The 11,683-nt window shown below is 41.8% G+C and overlaps 1 protein-coding gene across 1 annotated transcript in view; it reads left to right on the forward strand.

Annotated features, from left to right (window-relative positions):
• Nucleotides 1-11,394, forward strand: part of AFF3 (ALF transcription elongation factor 3) — a 328,111-nt gene extending 316,717 nt beyond the window's left edge. Inside the window, exons 16-21 of the mRNA XM_071568183.1 lie at nt 537-673; nt 2,678-2,749; nt 5,473-5,566; nt 9,467-9,516; nt 9,647-9,861; nt 11,273-11,394. Of these exons, the coding sequence (XP_071424284.1) occupies nt 537-673; nt 2,678-2,749; nt 5,473-5,566; nt 9,467-9,516; nt 9,647-9,861; nt 11,273-11,394 (690 nt within the window). The remainder of the gene's footprint in view (nt 1-536; nt 674-2,677; nt 2,750-5,472; nt 5,567-9,466; nt 9,517-9,646; nt 9,862-11,272) is intronic.
• Nucleotides 11,395-11,683: the final 289 nt, after the last annotated feature.

Raw genomic sequence — 11,683 nt, forward strand, 5'->3', positions numbered from 1 at the left:
AATTCCTGACAAGAGGAGAGTAATGCTGAAAATGGTGTGGATAAAGAAGACAAGAGAACAGAGATGAGCCTTTGTATATGAGTTAGTTGTCAAAGTATTTAATTCTCTTCTCTTAGTTCAAGGTATTCGTTTACCTTTCTTTGTTGAGTGATAAAAAATTACATCTGCAAAGATATGTGAAACCATTTTTAATGAGAGCTGGAAAAAAAGGCTTGGTGAGTTTGTGGAATATCCAGCACTGGAAGAGCTTTGACAAACACTTGTCAGTAATGTCCTAGGCAGACCTGATCCTTCTTTGTACACAAGAGTGTGGAACAAATAACATCTCAGAGTCTTTTTCAGTTCTGCTTTCTGTATCTTATGATACTCACTCATGTGCAGGGTTTGATGGGTTTTAGCTTTCTCCCAGGAAAAATTGTGAACCTGAAGATATACCAGCTTCTGTCAAGTTTACAATTTATGTTGAGAAAATCCCGTCAAATGTAACCACATCTTGATGATTACACTATTTCTGTGTCCTTATTTTTTCGCTCCAGGTGGAGAAGTTTGGAAAGGCACTGAATTATGCAGAAGCAGCACTATCGTTTATTGAGTGTGGAAATGCAATGGAACAAGGCCCAATGGAATCTAAATCCCCTTATACCATGTATTCAGAAACAGTTGAACTCATCAGGTAGGAAAGGGAGGGTATGATCTCAAGTGTTACTCTGTGCCAGCATGCTCATCTGCATTATCACATAGTTCCCTACATACAGTGAAAGGGGAGAAGTGAAATACTCAGAAATGCGTGGTCAGTCATATGTAATGTGTATGTGTTATCTGTAAAGAATTAAAAAATTAAAAATTGCGTATTACTTGAGTTGCAAACTACCTCAGTAGTTTGATTATTTAAGTCCAGTGATTTAAGGAACAGAGAAAAATAGTCATGCATAATAACAAAATATTCTCATGGAATGGTAGTTTGAAAAATGTTGCAATGAGTTTAAGACTGCTATTTAAAGGTTAGATGAAAGAAGATATGAACAGTGATAGAAAAATGGACACTCAAAGTCCATTTGGTGTGTATGCTCTCATGTAGCCAGTGGAGTCCCAGAAGCAGCCCAGCTCACCCTAAAGCCACCCCTTACCTTTAGCCACCTTCATGGCTCTCCAGACAGGGCAGCATAGAATTCAGTCCCATCCACAGTCCCTATGAAGAAAATACGCCTTTTAAGTCCTTTTCTCCATTATAGTTGGTATTAACAGTTAACATTATTGTCAGTGCTGGTAGAGAAAACAAGGGTCAAAATCATCCCAGCAGCTGAGGGACTCTTTCCACAGGAGAGCAACACAGCAGTGGAGAAAGCTGCACTGCCAGTGACTGTGGCATTGTTCCTCAGGACAGTCAAGCATGCAGCTTGCATCAGAAGAAGTTCATAGGCAGTAACATATTTTCAGTTTTAATCATATTCATAAGGAATTGAAGCTTCTAAAACAAATGCATTATTTTGGACTTAGTGTTGATGCCAAGACTTTCTCGCATCTCAGTAATTCCACTGGCATTTTATTCCACTCAGGGCTGACTTCTCATGGATTTCAGTGCATTGAGATCAGCTTTCTAACTAGGTATTGAACAAAATCAAATAGTTATTTTCTGTAAGAGAATAGTATGTTCTCTGGAATTCTTCCCTTCCTTTTTTTCCCATCTCTGCAATTCTTCCCTTCTCCCCCCCACCCCCCCTCCCCCCCAAAAGGCAGAAAGCTCTTTCTTTGTCTGCTCTGTCTTTTCTCATGGTAGTAAATACATGATCCTAACGCTGGAAATGAATTTTGCTTGCAGATCCATAGCTTTCAATAATATGTGTAGCTGTGGTTGTGTTGTGGTGTGAATTGCTGTTGATCTCACTTTCTGCAGCTCAGAAAAATAAGCAGTTTGCTAGGTATGCCTGTAGAAACAAAATGCTCATACTGAATCTAGGCACAGATAGGATTAAAGTTTGAAAGCAAAGGTAAGGAAAAAATCACAAGCAGCTAATTATGGGGAGCAGGTATTTTTCTGGAAGTGAGCCCAGAAGCGCTGTGTGTTGTTCTAACCTTGTCTGTTGTTCAGGTATTCAGCTGGAAGCTGAGATTTCCAGAACCCAGTTTGTGATTGCATAGCACATACAGTCTTGAAACAGCAGTCCTACCTCTGTGGATGTTTAATATTTATAGAATTTGAATGTAATGTCATATGAACAAAAATAGCTCTGAGCCACATGCTGCCCCTCTGCTGTGCTCTGCTCGGAGGAGCAAATCTGGGTAGACGCGCTCAGAACTGGCAGGGTGAGGTCAGCAGCAGCTTCCAGGCAGGCTGTCTGCCTTTAAACGCTCCGAGAACCTTTCTGCATGAACTCTGTGTAACTGGGTCTCTGCAGCAGCGGAGGTTATTTTGGTAGGACAGCGTCACCTCACCAGAGAGGCTCCCCTCTGGACTGATGGATGTTCAAGGGAGCTGCTGCTGTTCACAGAGTGCAGGAAGGCACGCTAATGGCAAAATAGCTCTGAAACGCAACCAGAAAGAACGCATGTATGTCTGGTAACTTGAACAAATATGCATAGGGGAGCAGACCAAATGACATTGGCCTGCTTAGCTCTCTGATCAGTAATATAAAGCTATATCAGTTAACTCATGTTGGCTTTTTCCCTTTTGCTTAAGGTATGCAGTGAGACTAAAAACCCACTCAGGCCCCAACGCCACGCCAGAAGACAAACAGCTGGCAGCATTATGGTTAGTAGATCAAGCTTTTCTCAAAAGGCTTCTTTTCTGCAGTGAGGCAGTTCTTGAAAATCAGATGCTGGATGCAGCCAGAGAGAATTATGTTCTCTGTTGAAATTAAGGGAATGTTTTGTGCTCTGGGAAGGTCCAGCCCTTGTATCACTGTATCAAGGTCTGCATTCTGTCTCTGTAAATAAGCAGTTCATACTTATTTATTGACTGTGACAGGTTGGCTATGGTATGTCAGTATAATTAATTTTTAAATGCCTGATGGTTTGTTGTTTTTGTGAGTGATGTACTTTTGTACTGATAGCTCGGTAAGTTCTTTTGTGGCTGACATTTTAGGCTCAATAATCATAAATTACATTTTATGAAGGGCAGGATAGTGATGGGGATAATTAAGCCTCTTGGATTATCCACTAAATTGAGTTTTCTAGATCTATATGTAAGCACCTTAGATTCTATAGGATGGTTGCTGATTGCTAGTAAAATACTAGAATGTTATTAAAATAAAAATTTAATATCTATGTAGTTAATACATAAAACACCTATTACATGGTTATTGAGTCTCAGTAAGTGGACATTTACAATCAGCAAGTGTGTTTTTAACATCTATTAACCATCTGTTAAAAATCCAAATGAAATGCATCTTCAGCCTCCATAAATAAGAAGCCCTAATTAATCATTTTGATAAAAAGGGGTAAAGTATTGAGATGCAATTTTTTAAACTTTTTTTTAATGCCTTTTCTCTGTCACTGGTGTGCTGTGCCATTGGCAGGTGCACAGAATGTATTAATGGCAATTGCTTTGAAAAAGCTTGGGTGGGAAAATGACTAAAGAATGGTTAAAAAAGAATATTTCAAATCATATTAGGAAGGCTTGCTGAGAACTGCTGGAGCGCTTCGTTGTGTGAGGAACCACATCCAAATTCAGGGAGCTGCTGCATCTGTTTCAGCAGCAGAAAGGTCAGCGCGAGGGAAAGCAGACGGAGCTTTCTCTGGGCGATGAATGGCAATCTTAACTCACCGTCTGCCAGCCAGCAGATGAGCTGACACTATTTGCATATGTGCTGTACCTGTGAAGGTGACAGAGGGAGAGTGATGGAGGCTGCGCGGCCGCCGCATCCCGCGGCTGCTCCCGGCGCCGCCGGGCAGGCTGCCAGCCCGCCGATATCCGTTCGCGCTTCTCCTGGGCTCAGACTGTCCTCCAGCGGCCACAGCCGGCATTTCACCGCTGCCTCAGCACAGGCGAGAGGCAGACCGAGCAACCCTGGCTGGCGCTGTTTTTTTCAGGGGATATTTGCTAGTTATGATTCATTCATTTAGGGACCGTCCCCTGGCAGTTCAATGCCTCCCTGCCATCCCATCCCGTCAGATCTCGGATGCTCAGCAGGGTCAGCCCGGGTTAGTACCGGGTGCCGTGACAGTCCCGAGGACTTCCCTGTCACTGTCCAAGCTCGCTCGGCTGTGGCAGATGGACCCTGGGACTTAAACGGTGGGGCCAGTTCTGTGCACGCTGTGCCTCACCTAAAAAATCCACTGTGCAGGCTGGAAGGGCACACCCATGTGGGGAGAGCTCTTCCCAAATCTTCCTTCGCGAAGTCTGGCCATACATACATACATTTGCTAATTCGAAGGGTTCACTGAGGTCTGGGCAGCTCCTGGGTGTGGGGATGTGGAGAGAGCTCTGAACTTGCAAACTCAAGGCACCTTCTCCTCTACGCTGGCTGCAGGACTAAATTCTGCTTTTAAATATAAGGCCTCTGCTGCCAAAGGAAAAACAAAACAAACCAGGTTTTTGCTTCAAAAGTGGTGCTATTGTGGGACATCCCCACACTTGCCAGTCCAAAATTTGATGGAAAGAGGTGGTAGTGATTCTCAGTTCAGAAAATAGACTGGTACACCTAAAGCCACTAGCAAAGAAAAGAGTGTTTGTGTGTTCTGAATACTGACTATTAAGTATTGGGATACATAATTACAGTCAATAGCTATTACTCTCATTTAATTACATAGCTTTAGAGGTGTGTGGTACTCTGCAGACTAACAAGGAGCATGAGGGCAGACAGTTCCAGTACAATACGTTGAGTTTTTCAGTATATTGCTGATTTCCTCTACAGACTGAATTAGCAACCGGCCTGGGAATAGCTTTCAGGCTCCAACATAATCTCCATTCTGATTTCTCACAGAGGAGCTTGACCACTGAAATCTGGGCAGGTGCAAGGTTTCCCTGTTTCCCAGCCATCTCCATCTTTGTAAGAGACCACTGGGCGTATACAAACTACACCACTATAACTCGAGTTCACTTTGTAGGCTCCAGACTGCTGAAATAAAGTCCCAGGATAAGATATCTCAAAAGGCTGTCTTTGCATTTACAAGAAGAAATAAAAAAAAAAAAAGCATTTGTTGGGTTCCAGGATGTAGAGACCTTTTCATGGAAGAGGCCTTTGATCAAGTGTGAAGACTTCAAGTCAGAATCAAGGCCTGGGAATGCAAACCCTGCTGAGTATAGTTTGCTTAGTACTTCACTGGTGGCATTTGTCAATGTGAACTGCCCTGGCTGTAGTTCCTCACCCTGTTCATGAATCCATGGCAGTGTGATGCACTGCAAACAAGTGGTGATAAAAGCTGTAAGCGGGGTGCTGCCAGCCTTTGGCTCTGTGTTAGTTTAAGAATTATAGAGATTATTCATTGGGACTTCTGTTTAGAGATTACCTTCTGCTCTCCCTTATATTCTAGTTACCGCTGCCTGGCCCTTCTGTACTGGAGAATGTTCCGACTCAAGAGAGACCACGCGGTCAAGTATTCGAAAGCGCTTATTGAATATTTCAAGGTGCATTATTTATGGCATGGTCTTAGATCAGTGTGTCATTACAGGAGACAGAGCATTGTACTAAAACAGTAGTTGTACTGGGCTAAGTTTTTCCCCTGTAAAGTCAGCGGAGTTTTACCATAGACCCCCATGGCAACATCTGGTCTCCAGTCAGTGCTGTTGTCTCCACAAAGGCCCCTCTTTGAAAAATACATACCATGTCCCTTCACGAAGGATGATAAATTCATTGTACTAACTAACAAGTATTTTCAGATCATTCTTGGTCAGTCGTTTCGTGCTTAGTGCTGTCCTGCTCTGTTGTTGCAATTAGGTTTTGCAGATTTTGCCCTCAGAATCCCCTCCAGGATTACAGTTCTCACTAGACTACCTATGAATTAAAAGCTTTGATTCAGATCAGTCCTCAGATGCAGGGCTTCCACTTAGCAGGACTGATAGGTACAACAGTGCAATGGGACATCTTCTTACCCAAGGAACTGATAAACAGCCCACTCAGTCTTCAGTGAGAGTTGTACAGAAGCATCGGAGGGCAGACTGCCTGCCATGTGTTTGGCACTGTTGGCTTCTCCTTCCTGCTTCCCCTTCCCCTGATTTCATTTTTTACTCTCTACCAAGTCCAGACACTAGTTATTTTGAAAAATACTGGAAGTCCATCAAAATCCTTTAATATCTTTTATTTGACAGGCAGCCTTTCTCTGGAAAGTACCTCAAGAGCAAAACTTTACAGATGGAGCTCGCCCAGCAGACAATCCATCCAGCATTTGATGTACAAACACAAAAATTAGCCTTTATCATACCAATTTAAAAAAAAAAAACATACAAGGTCTTTAAGCAGACTGCTTTGGGGGTCTTGAACAGCCCTATGTCTTCGAACCCAGGGCTCATTTGTTGGGATTTTTTGCGGACAGAGGTACCTTGAAACAAAAAACATCCATCCTTTGACATTTTGTTAATAAAAAAGCTAATACAAGCACGAATGCTAATGACCAGATTCTGAACACATGAAGACAGTGAAGGGAAATGACAGATCCGTTATTGTCAAATGGAAATTGAAGTCAATGTAATTGCTTCAAAAATTTCACAATATATAATTCAACATGTTATGTTTCTCTAACAATGACTTGATTTCAGGAGACAGAAATATGTGCCTATTACAGTACTTTATTTTTCTTTACTAGTTCAGAGAATAGCTGCATTAAGAACAGGATGGTCAGGCTCTCAACCATGTAAAATGTCTCCTACTAGCAGACAGAAACTGTTTCACAGCAAACATAAAATGGACTTACACTCTGCTGTAGTCAAGAAGAGCTTGGTTTTTCAGAGCTCCTGCTGATATAATGATAGTGTAGTTTCACATTAGAAAGTATTCTCACCTGTGAAAGTAAAAATGGAAAAAAAATCCATTTGCTATAATTTTCAGTGGAAAACAAGCCAATTCTCCACTGCTTTCGTATTTGATATCTAAAAGCTTTCAAAACCAAGTGACGTGAAATGCTGACTTCATTAAGAACTTCCATGTATATTACCAGTCAAAGAAAGATTTTAAGCCTTGTCACACACATTTGCAGAGAAAATTAGACATACTTTTTCCTTTAGAAAAGAAAAAATTATTATTTAAATCTCCCTTTAAATGTTTTATTTCCGTTATAAAAAAACCTAATGCAGCAGAGAATTAAAAAGAAGGCACAGATATTCAGGGGCCAGACATATTTTGAGAATATCAAGAAACCAGGAGAACAGGTAGCCGTAGGTAAAGTGGCATAAGAGATGGTCCCTTACAACATTACACTCTAGAATTCTTACCGACACCTTTCTGGTGCAGAACTGAGAGAGGGCTGGAGCAAAATACCTAAAATATGAGAAAAAAGATGTGGGGGAAGTTGTCCAGTAAGGCAGGGTTGGTTACATTTACAGGGGAAGTATCCTTGACTCCACTTTGATGCCCATATTTTCCTGCCTCCAACTCTGTAAGTAAATAACATGTACTCAGTTTCCATTATACTAGAAAGATGAAGCCTAGTAGCTCTGCAACAGATCAGAAAAGAGAGGAGAAAAAAATTGAAACTATTCTGTAGGAAGAACAAATTCCAAGGATTCTCAGGTTGGTACTATTTAGGATGGGAAATGGAAACTTTTCCTTTTTTCCTTTTCACACCATAGCCCTTCCTGACAAAAGAAAACCAACCTCAAGAGCTTACATTTGGTATCACTTACCTGGGACATGGCAGGCCCAGAGTCAAAATGCAGGAAGATCCCAGGGCATACACGGCACTGGTGTGATCACTGCTGAAATACAGCCAGTGTTGGAGTGGGCATGAAAGATGCGGGAGCCCAAGAGCCAGTTCAGAGGACACATCAAAACCAGAGAAAACAAACATATTTGAAGAGAGGCTCAGGAGATAGGTCCAGCTTAGCGCAGAACAGATTAAGAGAGGATATAATCACTGTACATATGGAAACTGAACTGATAATACCAGGTGACATGCAGTTTTGCTGGCATTGGACCAACAAAATCCAAAAGCTAGCAATGAAGTTAGGAAAATTCAATCTTAAAACTGTGAAAGTGTCTGTTTTTCTAACTATGAGGTCTGCAAAACACTAAAAAGGACAGAGGAGAACAAGGAGGATAAATAGTATATCAGGATTTCTATATGGCCAGCTAACTCTTTTAAAAAGAATAAAATAAAGTTTAAAAGTAATTTACCTTCTTGTAAAAGCTCTGTCATTGGTGGAAAACAGAAATTGCAGACTAAATGCCATGGGGGCTTTCTCCTGGCATGAAATCCATGAGCATCTGAAGCCCCTTGATTAGCATTTTTCCTTCCTAAGCCATGAGAGATGAAGAGTTTTTGTACTGCTGTTACTGGTTGTAAAATCCTGCAGTTTACAACATCTGCAGCCTTGCATTTAAAACAATATCCATAAACAGATCTCAAGCTGCAGGACTTTGCTTTATCTCCCATGGATGTCAGGAAAGGAGGGTTGTTCTCCAGCAGAGAAGTACCTGCATGTGTGGGTTCAGGGGGAGTGTGAGGAGGTAACTTTCCTCTGAAGTATCAAAGACTGGCCATTGCTGATTATAAGGCTGTAGATGGGATGGTTTCTTGGACTTCTGTATTTTGCATCTTTTCTCACAGGCCCAGGATTAAATCAATCTCTGCACTTGGGAAAGGGGAAGAGGTTTTCCACAGGTCAAATGAGCAGGAACCTGCCAGTAAATTCCCCTCAGCTCCTTCAGGTTAACTACTAGAATAATTTTATCTATCCAGTCTCCATGACTCCTGATACCTGAATTTCTCCTGCTCTGTAAACACAGTGCTTCTACAAGGTGGTCTCTCCTCAAGCAATGAAATTCTTTAGCCTAAGCAAGTATACCAGATAGAATCTTAATGCCTCCAGGTATACAAGAGACCACACTAAATGATCTAATGTCCCCTTCTGGGAATTTCTGGAGAATCTTTCAGCTAGGAAAACCACCAATCTACACAGGCAGTTTCTCTGCCCCTGTGAATGCTGCTGTGTTCAGACCAAGAGGAACAGCTCAACAGGAATAGTTGTGAGGGAGATTGTTGTGCTTGGTGGTTAGAACACCCACCTGAGCTGAAGGAACCTCAGAGTCACATCACTGTGGTAGCCAAACTGAGCAGACTTGCACAATATTGAAGGTCCTAGAGGAATGACATTTGTCACTGGGGGAAGGAGAATGGGAGGAAATATTTTCAATTTTCTCCATCACAAGAAATTCCAGCCTAAACTTCACAAAGAGTCCTGTCTGGGTTTACTGCATCATGAGATGCAATTGCATCATTTTTGTTACATTTCTGTAATTTTACACTCTTCAGTGTTTTTGTTTTGTAGTCTTATATAAATTATATGCATTGTGAATTACTCTTTCCTTTCCAGAATTCGTCAAAAGCTGCCCAGAACCCATCTCCTTGGGGTGCCAGTGGAAAGTAAGTTGTGCAGAAACTTATATCAGATTGGCAGTTCGAAATCATACTTTCTTACCTGCAGTATATTCTGATACTCTGGTGGTTTTAATCCCAACACCTTTTAAATAACTCTATTAACATCTCTTTCCAGGAGCACCGGAACTCCATCACCTATGTCCCCCAGCCCATCTCCAGTGAGCTCTGTAGGATCCCAGGGGAGCACAGGAGCTCCTTCCCCATCTCCTATCATCAGCATCCCGCAGCGCATTCATCAGATGGCCGCCAACCACGTCAGCATCACCAACAGCATCCTGCACAGCTATGACTACTGGGAGCTGGCTGACAACTTGGCCAAGGAAAACAGAGGTGAGCAAGGCAAGGCAATGGACTATTTTAGAAGACTGTCATGTGATTTGGATCAGGAAAATAACTATTTTGATAGGAAACCTATCTGCAAAGTAGGGCTGCAGAGGTGTTTTTTTTTTTCTTCAGTCCACTCATAGTCTGTTCCAAAACAACCTCAAAAGGTAATTTTGATAGCTGTCTCACTCAGAAGCATCTAAGTTTTTTCTTTATTTGCCTGGACAGGACTTGTAACAAACAGGTCACAGACATAGCTGTGGATAGCAATCACTGCCATCTGTGTCATTCTGGAGAGAAAGAGCTTCTTGCCCCAAAGTTGTAGACCTAGATGGGATATGGTTAGCACATTAAAAAATAGGAGCACAGTTCTTTTCTGCAGAAGGAATGAACAGCCCCTGGCCCTCCCCTCATCCAGAGCAGACACAGGTGGCAGTGAGGTGCCTCACTCTCTCTGCAGTGCAAACTTCTCTCAGCTGAACTGATTTCCATGAGCACATGCATCAGCATCTGACTTGATAGTAAATTATTCCCTGGTTTTTAGGCTAATCTGAGTATTTAAGGCAGGGACATGAGGAGGATTCAAGTCAAAACAGGACACCTAAGGTTGGGTGTGTAAATATGAGTTAGTGGGCTCATCTCCCATTGCAGTTGATGGAGCTTTGGTCCATACCAACAGCAGAGTTCAGGGTGCTGTTCAGTTCACTCTGAACAAGAGACTGAGATACAATTCATTTGTCTAACCACAGCTGCCCAGTGCCATTTCAGGTATCCATACCTACACTGCCACTCTGTCTCCTGTACATCTTGTGTCAGATCTGCCAGCCCAGGCTGTACGTATCAACTGCCTGAGAGCGTGGGCACTACATGTCTCTAAGCGGGCAGCTGAATTGTCCCTGTCCATGGCATGGAGGTTAGAAGTGGGTGATGTTTAAGATTCTTTCCAACTCAAACCATTCTGTGATTCTAACAGCCTAGTGGCTAGTTAGCCAAATCACTCCTTAGGCTGTGTTGACCACATTGTAAAGGCCTCTATTTCTCTGTCATAATGGCTTAAATATATAGCATATCACATATATGTTATTAGACACTTGTGTGTAGACTTTTTGATTTAGTTGTTCTTAACCTCAGAATAAATCTTGCCCATCATCTGTTTTCTTTATCAAGACTCAATGGAAATTAATGAAAAACAAAGCTGAAGAACTGGCTGTTTTGTTCTTAAAAAGAAAATTGTTGTGCATCAGCCTGTAACATCATGAACCACAGGGCTTTAAAATTAATCTCACCAGCACTAAACTTTCATTCTCATAAAATGTTCAGCTTGACTCAATTTGCAAGAGAATAAAATCTATTAAAGGGTGACAAGTAGCAAATAAAGCTTCACTCTTCTGACGCTGAATCTTTTTTTTCCCTGCAGATTTTTTTAACGACTTGGATGCATTGATGGGACCTATCACCTTGCACAGCAGTATGGAGCATTTAGTTCAGTACACTCAGCAAGGACTTCACTGGGTACGGAATAGCGCTCACTTGTCATAATGACTGTGTGCCGTTCACTTGGACAGTATACCTTTCATGGATAATTCAGTTATTCTGGACACTGTGCTACAGAAATAGTCAGCCACACCATTGATCCAAACTAAGGTGAATATTTCCTCAATATTGAGCAAAATTTTTCTGACTGTAGACATGTACGTGTGTGGAGGTACAATATACAGTGATGTCTCTTCAGAATGAATTGTTCTGTATCACTCTTCAGAACTAATTGTTCTGTATCACTCTCCAAACGTTTTCATACACTAGAAATACTATAAAGAACTGATCTTAA

The sequence above is a fragment of the Pithys albifrons genome, chromosome 1, assembly GCF_047495875.1.
Source record: "Pithys albifrons albifrons isolate INPA30051 chromosome 1, PitAlb_v1, whole genome shotgun sequence".
In the NCBI taxonomy this organism is placed as follows: Eukaryota; Metazoa; Chordata; class Aves; order Passeriformes; family Thamnophilidae; genus Pithys; species Pithys albifrons.